Raw genomic sequence first — 12,214 nt, 5'->3', positions numbered from 1 at the left:
TCAAATTGTATTGTGGAAAAAAGTATGTTAACTTCCCATTAAAATTATGCATTATTTATATATTTTATATAGTATTATTTATTAAGTTATTAACAGTTTAACTAAATTTATTTTTTATTGTTTTGTTCCACCTGTCTGCTACTACTGTGCGTATGAACTGCAATCTTTTCTGAAAAAAAAAAATCACATGATCGTCGTGTTTCAGAGAATAAGATAGATTAACGAAAAATGGCACATTCGTCACAAAAAGGACGTTTACTTGCAGTAATTGGAGATGAGGTAGTAATTTCGGATAATTTCCTTGTTTTCCCACCTTTCATGTTGACATATACACTAAAGATGCCTTTAATTCGATTAGTAATAGTATACTAAGATTAGAAGGGCCGCCTAATCTGGGCTGGCCTAGGCCTACTCACCACCCGACTAGAGCAGGCCTAGTTAGGCTAGCTAGCTGGCCCGAATTACAGTCAAACCGTACCCATGCCAACCTGTACCCACAAACCGTACCCAGAATTTTAGTCAACCTGTACCCATCTTTGATAAAACCGTACCCATCGTTGGCCAAACCGACCCAAGTTTGATGAAAAATATTATTTACTATTTTTTATATAGAACATTACGCAAATTATATGGGCCTACTTAGATATTAAGGCCACGAGAATGAAAGTTGTAGGTTTGCGTCCGAAAAATTTTGAAAACACATGAGGCTTTTTTTCATTTTTCATTATTCATTATTTTTTTTATAAATGCTGTCCACAAGCCGCGGCATTGGTAATTTTACATTTATTCCCAAGAAACAATGGTTACAGTCATAAACGTACACTAGCCTATAAAACAGATCCTTTTCTACATTTAAGACCTCTTTAAACATACGAGATTTCCTATTGGTCAGAAAGATCGATTTGACACGTAAATGACCTCAGCAGTGATCGGCGATCATGGTGCGATGTGGCCAGGCCTGCCATCGCTCCGTGTTCGCAACGAGTGATCAGTGATGAATAGATCGTTTTTCTGTCTGTTTACAACTTAGAAAGTCCGTTTTTTAAAACGAAGTATTTTTTTTTTTTCAAAATAATGAACTTTTCAAAATAAATGACAATTTTCGTGCGGTAGCTTTTTAGGCATGCGGACGGTGGACGCAAACCTACAACTTTCATTCCCGTGGCCTAATCATATCATGTATTATGAACGGCTAACTTACCGATTAGAAGATGTATTCTAATATCTTTGATAGGATGCATTCAATCAAGAAATTTATGATCGCCGAAGAAGCCGAACATGCAAGTTGGGGGCACTACATATTATGGCTCATCGTGGTGTCGTTAAAATAAATTATTCAATTGTAATGGGGAATAATATTATGTCAGAGGCAACAGTGGTCCCAGATATATAGCTGCACACAAATGAAATGTATATATGTGTGTGTGTATAAATATATATATATATATATATATAAATAATATAATAAAGAATACATATATATTATATATATATAATAACTATAATGTAATATGTATGTATATGTATATATGCATGTATATATACTGTCTCTTATACACATCTAGATGTGTATAAGAGACAGCTGCACACCAGTGGCAGTGCTAGCAGGGGGGCAGCTGGGGCATAAGCCCCCCACCGGATAGGTCAACCCCCCCCCCCCATTGGACAGAGCTCGTCGGACTAAAAATTCATCAACCTAAACCTGGCCCAGCTAATCTACGCCTAAACACAGGGTTCCCGGAACGCCGCCCTTTTTTCTTATTTTAATTTATTTCTTCCGAAAGTGTACTCTCTATCACATATAATTCCACTGTCTTAGTTAGGCCTAGTCTTATGCCTCATCTTCCCCCGCTACACAGTACATCAGCAGCCCCTCCCCCATACAGTACAGACGTTTGCTAGGTAACAACGTGATTGCACCTTCCTTCCCAGGTGTTCATGTAACATTGACATAATAATTGTTAGCTAACCAGTTGTGTGTATTTCTTTGTGAAAATGAGTACCGCGGCATACTCATTTTCACAAAGCATTTGCATCCCCTCTTGGAAAGAGGGATTCAAAATAATTGTCTCCATATCTTCGCTAATTGAATTAATCACCGTAATTTAGCTTACACTTAGCTTACACTGAATTTAGGGAGCACTTAAAATGTGAAATAATCATTTCACTACCCGACAAACTCTGAACTTTATTCATTCATTAGGCCTAATAGTTTCATATTGCTGTACTACTGTATATACTCCAACATCACTGGCGCATGGTAACAACTAACTGACTGCAGACCATTTCCGGTCACACATTACTCTCCATAACACAGCACCCCCTAGTTCCGTCACCTCTGGATATAAAATAACAGTAAAATTGTTAGTTTATCCACTGATGAGTAGCAGGACACCCTGTATCAACGCTAGAAACTGCTCTGTTTGTTTTGGTTTGTTTGTTTGTTTATTGATATTTCCACATACTAAATAACAGTCACACATAACAGATTGTTAAAAAGAATTGGTATTTCAATTAAAAAAAGAAATTAATATGTCGATAGTGGCCAAAATTAGTCTTAAAACAAAATTTAGGATATGAAGATTCGCAATGTATAGGCAAATGACACAGGAACTTAATTTTTTTAGTTTTGTATTTGCCACAAATGCAAACAAAAATCACAAATGCTCAAAATAATAAAGAAAAGGAACTTATTGTAGGGTACCATTGGAAATCTTTTGTCTTGTTGTGCAACAAATTTTGATGCTACATTGATGAAATTCAGATATGATATAGTTTTATATATTAGGAGTCAATAAAAAAAATTTTAAAAAGTATAATTTTTCTGTTTTTAGAATCTCTTGGTTAAATATTTTAGATAATACCTTTTTTGATACATGATAATACTATATAATTGTTCCAGATGCTATATTCGAATTATACATAAATTTATACAATAGATAGATTTAATAATAAATATGTAATACATTTTTGTTGAATGTGAATAAATTATAGTTAACAGAATTATTTTTATTCACATAGGACACATGCACCGGTTTTCTACTTGGTGGGATTGGTGAAATGAACAAGAGCAGGCAACCCAACTTTAAGGTCATTGAAAAAGGTGAAGAAATTTTTGTTGGAAACATTAATGATCATATGAGGTATGTTGTGACAAAATGGCTAAGTTGTATCGAAAATTGAAGTTATTGGTATTTTCAGATACCTGAGTATGTGATCTTTAAAATGAGGGGTTATTCATTGAAATTGGAAATTTCATGCCAAAGTTATTGGAATGTGGAAGTACAGCATTCTTAGAGTCAAGATAAACATGATTTTGAGTAATTTCCTTCCAAAGTTATTTGTGCATACATTGTTTAATAGAATTAACTATATAATAACGTTAAATAAATGATTTGTTGAGCACTTCAAGAACTAATACTTTGGGAAGTGATAAATAAGACATTAAACTGTTGATCTATAGTGAAAAACAAATTTGGATTTTTAGGCAATTTTTTGAGCTTCCATATTTTATAGCTCATTTACTCAATACTAGCTTGTGCGACAACTTACCATTTCGCCACGACATGCCTCATATGTTGTCCAGTATTTATCAATATTTTATTTCTTTTTTGCTCATTTAATCATTTATTGTCCATTTGTAAATGTTTATTTCTCAAGAATCAAATCACTTTCTGTCATAGGTGGGACATGTCCAGATTAGTATTATACAAATTATGAATGTTTATGAGAAAGAGTATTTTCATATTTTCAACAGTCATCTTCTATCTTAATGAATAAAAATATTCTTTCCATTGCACTCTGTATAACACACCTAATACAGATCCTTGTATTTTTATTTTTTTTCCTATTTTGGTTTACTTTTTCTTCCCCTTCAGATACTAGTGTAAGTGAAATCGAGGAGTCCTTTAAAAGGTTTTTGGAACGTCAAGACATAGCAATTATTTTAATAAACCAGAATTTTGCTGAGCTCATTCGGCATGTTATCGATAACCACACTGAACCAATTCCTGCAGTTTTAGAAATCCCATCAAAAGATAGTCCATATGATCCAAGCAAAGACTCAATATTAAGAAGGGCTAAGGTATGGTTACTTATTATTTTGTTACATTGAATTGATAGTTTATTCATTAGTTTAATATTTTTAATCAACTAATCTGCTGTATTACCGAGATATGGAAAACAATTTTTTTTTTTTTTTTTTTTTGGTTAAAACTTGACATTTTCAAGTAAGGTTGGTTTTGTGGTTTTGTTTAACCTTATTAAAGTTTACTATACATTATGCCAATTGAATCATGAATAGCCATAATAATAGCACCTTGTAATATAGTACTGTACTGTACATCAAAATATACATCATGAATTTTAACTTCATTTTCTATAATGATTGTTAATAGTATGCACATGTTTTATTCTTTTTAGGGAATGTTCAATGCTGAAGATTTCAAATAGTCTCCAGGCTGTCAACAGGGACATCAGTGGTTGGCATGGCAACTGTACACAGCCTATAATGTTTCCTAGAAATGCTCAACTCTGTTGTTAATTAAATTATAATATTAATACTGTAGTAATGACAATAATAATAATAATGAATATTTATAAGGCACCAGTTTCCAGCTTGTCTACTGTATGTGGTTACTGTATTTTAATAATGTAAACTTCTTCAAGGAGCCCTCTAGTTGTTTTCAAATGCATTACAATGTCAAAGGTCGAGGAGTGTAAACATTCAATGGTGTTTACCATCCTATTGCATTTTTTTAAAATAAAGCATTATTACTTACTATTTGTTAGTTTGTAATTAGTAGTTGAATACTGCAAACCAGTATTATTAATATGGTAATACTGTATTTGAATGATAATAGGCTGACATACAGTGCAAATGAAATGCAGATGATATATTAAATATACAGTATTGTATTTGGGGTTTTTGTGTCTTGACCTTTGGCATAGTAAAGTTCAGATGAAATTAGAAGAAGGCTTTTTTTCCATTACCTTATAGGTGTCAGTGGGTTTAAATATTGCAGATGAAATTGGTGGTCATTGGGGTCATGTTAGATTGAATATTTGTTGGTGTAACATGGATACGTTTTTTGCTATTATTTGTACTGGTTGCCATTACGGAATAGACATGTCGTAGAGCATAGGCATAAAGTGTGATTTAGCCCAGACCATGGTACTGAACCCATAGTGTTGAATATTTCGGGAACGGGAGGGGGTGGGGTTTGGCATAAAGAGTAGGTATTATTGTATATTGTAAATTATTCCATCTAAACTGTCCATAGCTTTGTTAGCTTACAGGAGTACAAAATGTCTGTTTACTTTTTTGAAGAACATTGAAAGGTAAAGGTAAGAGAATAACCTATAACTCGCAGTGACAATGTGCTGAATTGCATATGGCCGTTGTCCATGACTACTATAGGAGCTGTAGAGAGGTGCTTGTTTCCAACCATTGCACAATGACAGGGATTGAAACGAACCATAACTTTCCACAGACGTACTATGAAGTTATTAAGAGTGGAGGTGTGGCTTAATGATTGCAAATTTTGTCCTCAAATTCCAGGATTCTGTAAAGTCTTCATAATGAGTTTTTATACAGAGCATTATGATTATTTCAACCTTTAACTCTAAGTATGCAAGTCACAAACAATTTGAATGGGAATGTATATTAAGGAAAGCAATTTGAAATATATTATCGTCAGTGTTTCAATTACAATGGCTGATATTTAGCTATTAAAGAATATAATATTTGTGTACAGTACAGAACAGTAAATATGGTTTATATTGTATGACTGCAATAAACAAGAAATAAGAACCTGATGGTGTATTGAAATTATATTGAAAGTATTATTGAAATATAATTATGGATGTATTCTGATATTATTGCATGTGTTTTATTACTTTACATTCCAATACCTGGATCATATAAAACAAGCTTGCAATGAGCCTGGGAATATAAATTATTTAAAGACAATTTTGACTAATGCTTGTCCTGCAATTCTATTTTATTTTCTTTTGTTTTTGTGTCTGCCGGCCTCTTGAGGGGGCAGTAGACACTTTCCCATCATCTCAATGTACGTGTGAAAGAATATTTGGTGTAAAATTAATTCCGGTTGGAGGAATGATTATCCCGGTGGATGGTTACCCATCTGGCCATCTTTACGTCATATAGAAAGTCGTGAGGTTGTAGCGTCGTGTAACAGGCTCTTTTTAATAAGAATACAAAATTATGATGCCATGCCTGCCCTAGAAAAACCAAAATAGTGTGTAATGGACCTTACCGGAGTATGAATGAAATTTAAAAACTAAGCAGAACAGAGCCTGGAAATAAATGCGCGTTTGTCACAAATATTTACTTTATTGTCTTGGAATTTGCAAGACCTTAACCGTAAGTTTGAATTTTTAAAATTTTGCACTTGATATAATTTTACACACTAAGATATGCATCCTCAGTATTATGTATTCCATGAGTTCGATTCTGTGTCTAAAAAACAGCTCTCGTTACTCGGTAAAATATCAAGAAATTTTGTAACTCGTCCCTTGTTTCTTTGATATATGATCGCACGAGTACAGCCACGGGGGCGTCAGAGTTTCCTGCAACAAATATCCAAATTAGTTGGGCCCAGGATCTCTGAAGAAAGGTTCAAAACGCCCTAATGCCTGTAAATGGCTGTAATGATGCTTTTTCCTGACGATTTCTTTTGATGGGGGTACTTTCCCCAACTTGGATCTCCCCGCTGGCACATCCAATGTACACAGCAGTAAACATTTACTACGGTAATTTCGTAGTTATGACCTATAGTTGCTACGGAAATTTTGCCTAATTACGAACGAAGGGAAAGAGACAAAAATACTACGGAAATCATATGCCTAGACCCATTAGTAAGGTTTTAAGTCCAGAACAAATGACTAGGCCTATTCCATCAGGATCTTTGGTTACATTGTCTCTAAGACAACTCCTTTTCAGATCACTGATAAATTAGGCCTATTGTGAAAATTAAGAAAAATTGGCCGATAAATCTTCATTTTGTCTGCAATTTTTGGCAACCCATCTTGCACTCAAGGCAAATTATTAGGTGCTACGGAAATGCTACAGTTACGGAAATGCATTTTACGAACTTCAGAAGTCTGATGTCAGAATTGTTTATTTTGATCAAATATCATTTAATCTCAAATTCATTTTATGTACATCGAAAATGCATACAGTACATTATAAATTATCGAAACGTGTGCTACATTAGGCCTATCCAATTAGTTTATCTGTTGTTTATTTTAACCATTAAGGAAAATGTATTACTGTATATAATTATCTCTCTTCATGTTTAAACACTAATTAAATATCAAAGGTACGTAATTCATATCACATTATTAACATTTTGATTAGGCCTACCATACGTATAGTATTTCGTTTTTAAAACATGAAACAAAAATATTAATCTAGATTCCAAGAAATTAACCTACAGTTCAAGACCGATATCAAAAGTATAGATTTTCTAAACAATTATAAGTTTGCCACTACTGTAGTACTGTAGGCCTACCTCCATAGAATGGCAGTAAATGGAGAGGATTCCATTTAAAATTGTAGCCACTGTGCACATCGATCGTTTCGAGCAGACGAACTGCAACCCACGTCCACAGTAAGATTAAATGAGTGCAGAGCATCAGAGGCCCGATGAAAAAGCCAAACCCAAGAACTTGAAAGAAAAGAAAAACAATTAATGTTGAGAAAAAAAAAACATTTTATTCTATCACGAAAGAGGCCATAGTTAAATATCATCCAATATTCACATTGACCTACTTCTGTTTTTTATTGCTGAGCTCATCCTCTCTGATTGGATGCAGTGCGTATGGCACTACGTGATATGATTAATATGTGCGCGCGATACGTCTTAGGCCTACTTGAGAGCCTACTTATCTTGCAGATGTGGGTAGATTAAACTTGAGTCATGAGTGGCGTAACGACGAGTCATGGGGTCCGGGGGCGAGAAAGTGTTGGGGCCCATGTATTTTGGTAGTCGATTACGAGGAGCCCCTCACAATGGAATATCAAACAAGTGCTAATTATTACTTGTTAGGAGAGCCTCCTGGGGAAGGGGGCCTTTGGACTGAGGGTCCGGTGCTTCGCCCCCTTCATCTACAGAGAGCCCATAGGCGTTTTTACTTACCCACAGTCTCGACAGGATGTGCATACTCGGCGACCATACCAAATGGAGCCTGAAAAAGCATGGACTTGTATTTTCAAATAATTTACTTTTAATTGGCTTATCCAAGTTCAAAGTCTGCACCCGCCACATGAATCACACATTCGTCAAAATTGTCAGTTCTTAATACAAAAATATGTGGCCGATTTAGGCATTATAATGATATCAAGATACGGGCCAACAAACTAAAACTCAAATGGCCTGTTTCAATGGTTTTTGTCTGTAGTTATATCGTGAATATAGTTCTTGTCGTTTTATTTAAATAAGGGGCTGACCATCGACTTATGAAGATAAAGTGAATGGACAATAAAACCACGTCTTGAATTTCATTTCCCTTACACATGATAGTATTGCCCTACCTGAAAGTTGTGATGAACCTTGTGCACGTATTTATAAATCGACTTATGATGGAGCGCGCGATGGAGGAAGTAGTGCCACGTGTCCTCCAGAATAAGACACGCATAAAGCTGGAGCAGGAGAGAATACCTAAAAGAGAAAATATTAACAAAATGAACCTGACCTGAATGCCTGACCTTTAAGCAAAATTGTGACATGAAAAATTATAGGCGTAGGCATCTTCAGTTATTCAGGATTGTCAGATACTAGGCCTATTCTTCAGAAAAGTTTTCATAACACAATTATGCATACAATAAAACCCATTCTTTGGGACCCCTACTAAAAGGGGACACCGATGGCCGCGAATCATAGGCCATGTAGGCCTATAACTTTTAACTCTACGACAAACCTTTATTCAGGAAACGCCCTTAATAGGGGTTCTATTGTAAATTTGTAACGCCATAAAAACAATAGTTTGTAGCTCAAGTGCAGTTGCGGCTTGGTGGTTACCCAGCAAACACAAAACGTTATATAAATTTGTGAACGTTGCGGTTTATGTCAGAAAATAACGTTATACTGTACTACAACGAGAACGCAACGCAACGACACGCGCGCAACGAATCGTTAGTATTATGGACGATCCGTTGTGACTGCCACCGACAAGCAGACGACAACGCGTCGTCAGCGCTCGAATGGAGCAGAGATGCATTCGTCGGCCGACGCAGTGAGTGCCCAGCTTTAGTTCATGTAGAGCATCTTGTGTAGCCTATAGGTTTGTCTTTTGAATTTAAAGTGAAAAAAATCTTATAGCGTGACATTTGTTTACGTCCGTCTATCATATCAATATTGACATATGTCTCTATCTGAACATGCCTACCATGTTGGCATTGACTCGTAATCGTAGCCGATGTTAAATATTTTGGTGTACAAATGAATAGCGAATATCAGGGGCATTTGGATGACAAAGTGATTGAACATAAGCAACTTGAAACACTTCCACTGCGACTCAAATCCCTCAGGTTTCTGCAAGAAGAAAATGAATAACACCTGTGATTGTTACCGTAATGGTCACAAAATGGCAACAGCAATGTACGTTGTGGGAAAATTAAGTCCGCTAAGCCCCGCCCCTTGGGTAATGTTGCTAAGGCATTGGACCTCCCTTTACCTTCCTAGAAGTGGCTTTCAGGCCTTATTTAGGGTGATTTCAATAACAATAAAAAAAAAATTTAAAAACAGCGTCGTAAATGTACTGTAGGCACAAGCGCGTATTCAATAACAGCAGGTTCATTGGCCAGTTTTTATAAGTTTTGACACTTAAGAAAGGTTCATGTTGTTCGAGAACGAAAAAAAACATAAATAAGTAGGCCTTTTTATCATAAGCAAATGACCTTAGTTTTTTATACTATAGGCTATTGCAATTTGCAGATATCGGTAATGCTTACCTTTTGTATCTTGTATTTCTGCATGTAAGGTATAAATTGAAATACGAAACCAGGAAGGCAAATTAGCAGGTACAACGTCTATTGAAAAATTAAAGAATCATGGTAAGTAATCAACACCTTCCAATGCAAATTGACATTGTAAGATATCTTAAATTGCAAACACGAAACACGATATAAACATAGCACTAATCGATAAATAATATAATTCGAATTGTGATAGGCCTAATATTAATTTATTAGGAATGATGTTTTGCCCTACCCGACGTGTACTTGAATGCTCAGTACGTTCCCCAAATACTTGTGAATAAAGAAATCTTGATAATGTTTTAAGGGTGGGAATCGAACCCTCGACCTCAAGAAACCAGCCTGGTATTTAACCATTAGATCATGTTGAACCGATCCCCATAAGGCAGTGGGTACTGCAATGATATTTTGATAGTGTTTGCTTCTCAAGAGATTTAATAGTGGTTTGCCCTACCTGACGTGTTAAGCCATCGTACTGAATGCTCAGTGTGTTCCCAAAAGTTGTGAACAAAATCAAGTAAGTGATTCGGGCGAGAATTAATATTAGGCCTTTTTATTATTAACAATAGCCACTGCAATATTTGGCCTAATTGTTGAGGATAGTTCTTATGGTATGCACCATTACCAGGGACACGTTTTTTCTTCATTGGTCCAGCACGAATCCAGTAGGGGGACACTGGGGCAAGTTCCAACCCCCGCTTTGCCACTAAATTAAAAAATTTAAACGCATATACAGTAATGTTATGCTCTGCTCATATATTCTGAAAATAGTGTTCCCCCCTCCCATTTGAAAAATTCTGGCTGCCCTCCATGTATTTTCAGAAACAAAATATTATTATTCCACATGAACGTCAGTTTTTGCGTCCCCGTGACCTTCACCATGACGCTTTAAGGTGAGTTTACATTGACAGTGCCCATTCTTTAACTGGTCCGTCACACAGTCAGGATACGATGGGTATGCTGTACGCACCATGCAACACCCTTCCCCAACCCCCACCAGGGGCGGCACCAGGAATTCCCTGACGAGGGGTCCTGCTTCCCGACAAGGGCGTCCAACCCGGCCCGACAAGTGGTCTTCACCCCCTAAATCGTGTTGATTATGATATTTTTTTTATTTAAAAAAGATAATTTCATAGAAAACCATGCAATAATAAGTTAAGAGGCCTTGTCGGGGGGGGGGTACTAACCAGTTGTCGGAGGTACCAGCCCCCCCCCCCCTGTCTGGGAAGATCTGTCGCTACCACAACCCTACGATCGCGATAGTATACAACTCGCACATACGGTAGCACTGCTCGCACTAAACAGTTGAAATCCCTAGAATTTGACAGCTTGTAAGGCTACCTACCTAAGTTGTATTTTCGGCAGTCGAGATTTCATTTTCCCCGACGACCTTGCCGGAAATTCCCCGGCAGGGGGTCCAAGCGAGGTCCAGAGGTCCCCGACGGGGGTTTTCCCCCTGGACCCCCTGCTAGCGCCGCCCCTGAATCCCCACAAATATCACCTACTGTACAACTTTTATTTTAAAAGTACGAGCCCTCGGAATTCGTCACACCGCCGAAGCTGCGATCCGACACGGGTCTATTGCTTGACCCCAGCCACATGTTCTATGAGACCCCATTGGTCCTTTTTTGCACACCCACGCACCTCACCCTCCCACCACCCCAATCAATTACAATCCTGAATACCATGTATGAAAACTGGCCCATTGTAAAGTGACAATTCATCAATGAAAAACACAAGTTAAAATACATATAATTACTCATTGATTGGAGAGGCATACCTCGTGGACGATGAGGGAACCTGGTCCAGCAATCTGCCAGGTCGTGTATCGATCCGTCATGGTGGTCCATGCTTGCTCGAACCCAATCTTCTCCAACATCCTGCAGTAACGTTTCTCTGACCTCACCTCAGTATGGTCTTTAGATATGTCCTTCCGTGGTGTTTATTGTATAGGTCTAACAAAAAAAACCGACAACCTTTGTCCTCCGATTAGTCGATAGGAGATCGTATGAGAGGCGAGACTAGAATCAGCCAATCAGAATATCAAATATACTGCTTCTTACCATATCACCGATTATCGAAATATTAAGTATAGTTTCAGTCAGACTACGACCCCAATTCACAGATATCAGCCCTTTGTTTGGTAAAATCTTTATATCATTTATTATGTGTTTATTTTGTGTTTCATTCTTAAAATCCTGAGCTGCACTGATG

At 36.7% G+C, this 12,214-nt stretch overlaps 2 protein-coding genes across 2 annotated transcripts; one reads left to right on the top strand and one right to left on the bottom strand.

Moving 5' to 3' along the window:
• The first annotated feature begins 141 nt into the window (after positions 1–141).
• LOC117103190 (V-type proton ATPase subunit F-like) lies at positions 142–4,605 on the top strand. Its single transcript, XM_033243714.1, has 4 exons — positions 142–279; positions 3,022–3,103; positions 3,879–4,084; positions 4,423–4,605. The coding sequence occupies exons 1-4, from the start codon at positions 229–231 to the stop codon at positions 4,450–4,452; spliced, it is 369 nt and encodes a 122-aa protein (XP_033099605.1). The 5' UTR covers positions 142–228; the 3' UTR covers positions 4,453–4,605.
• A 2,512-nt stretch (positions 4,606–7,117) lies between these two features.
• Positions 7,118–12,156, bottom strand: LOC117103170 (methylsterol monooxygenase 1-like). The gene is made up of 8 exons (XM_033243674.1): positions 12,064–12,156; positions 11,781–11,955; positions 9,977–10,054; positions 9,412–9,557; positions 8,558–8,684; positions 8,163–8,211; positions 7,536–7,691; positions 7,118–7,125 (listed from the first exon to the last, which is right to left on the bottom strand). The coding sequence occupies exons 2-8, from the start codon at positions 11,877–11,879 to the stop codon at positions 7,118–7,120; spliced, it is 663 nt and encodes a 220-aa protein (XP_033099565.1). The 5' UTR covers positions 11,880–11,955; positions 12,064–12,156.
• Between the last annotated feature and the right edge of the window lie 58 nt (positions 12,157–12,214).

Source organism: Anneissia japonica, unplaced genomic scaffold (assembly GCF_011630105.1).
Source record: "Anneissia japonica isolate Jap-2015-1 unplaced genomic scaffold, ASM1163010v1 scaffold2652_len1590060_cov184, whole genome shotgun sequence".
NCBI classification, from domain to species: Eukaryota; Metazoa; Echinodermata; class Crinoidea; order Comatulida; family Comatulidae; genus Anneissia; species Anneissia japonica.
Note: the sequence above shows the minus strand (reverse complement) of the source record. Positions and strands in the feature narration are given on the sequence as shown.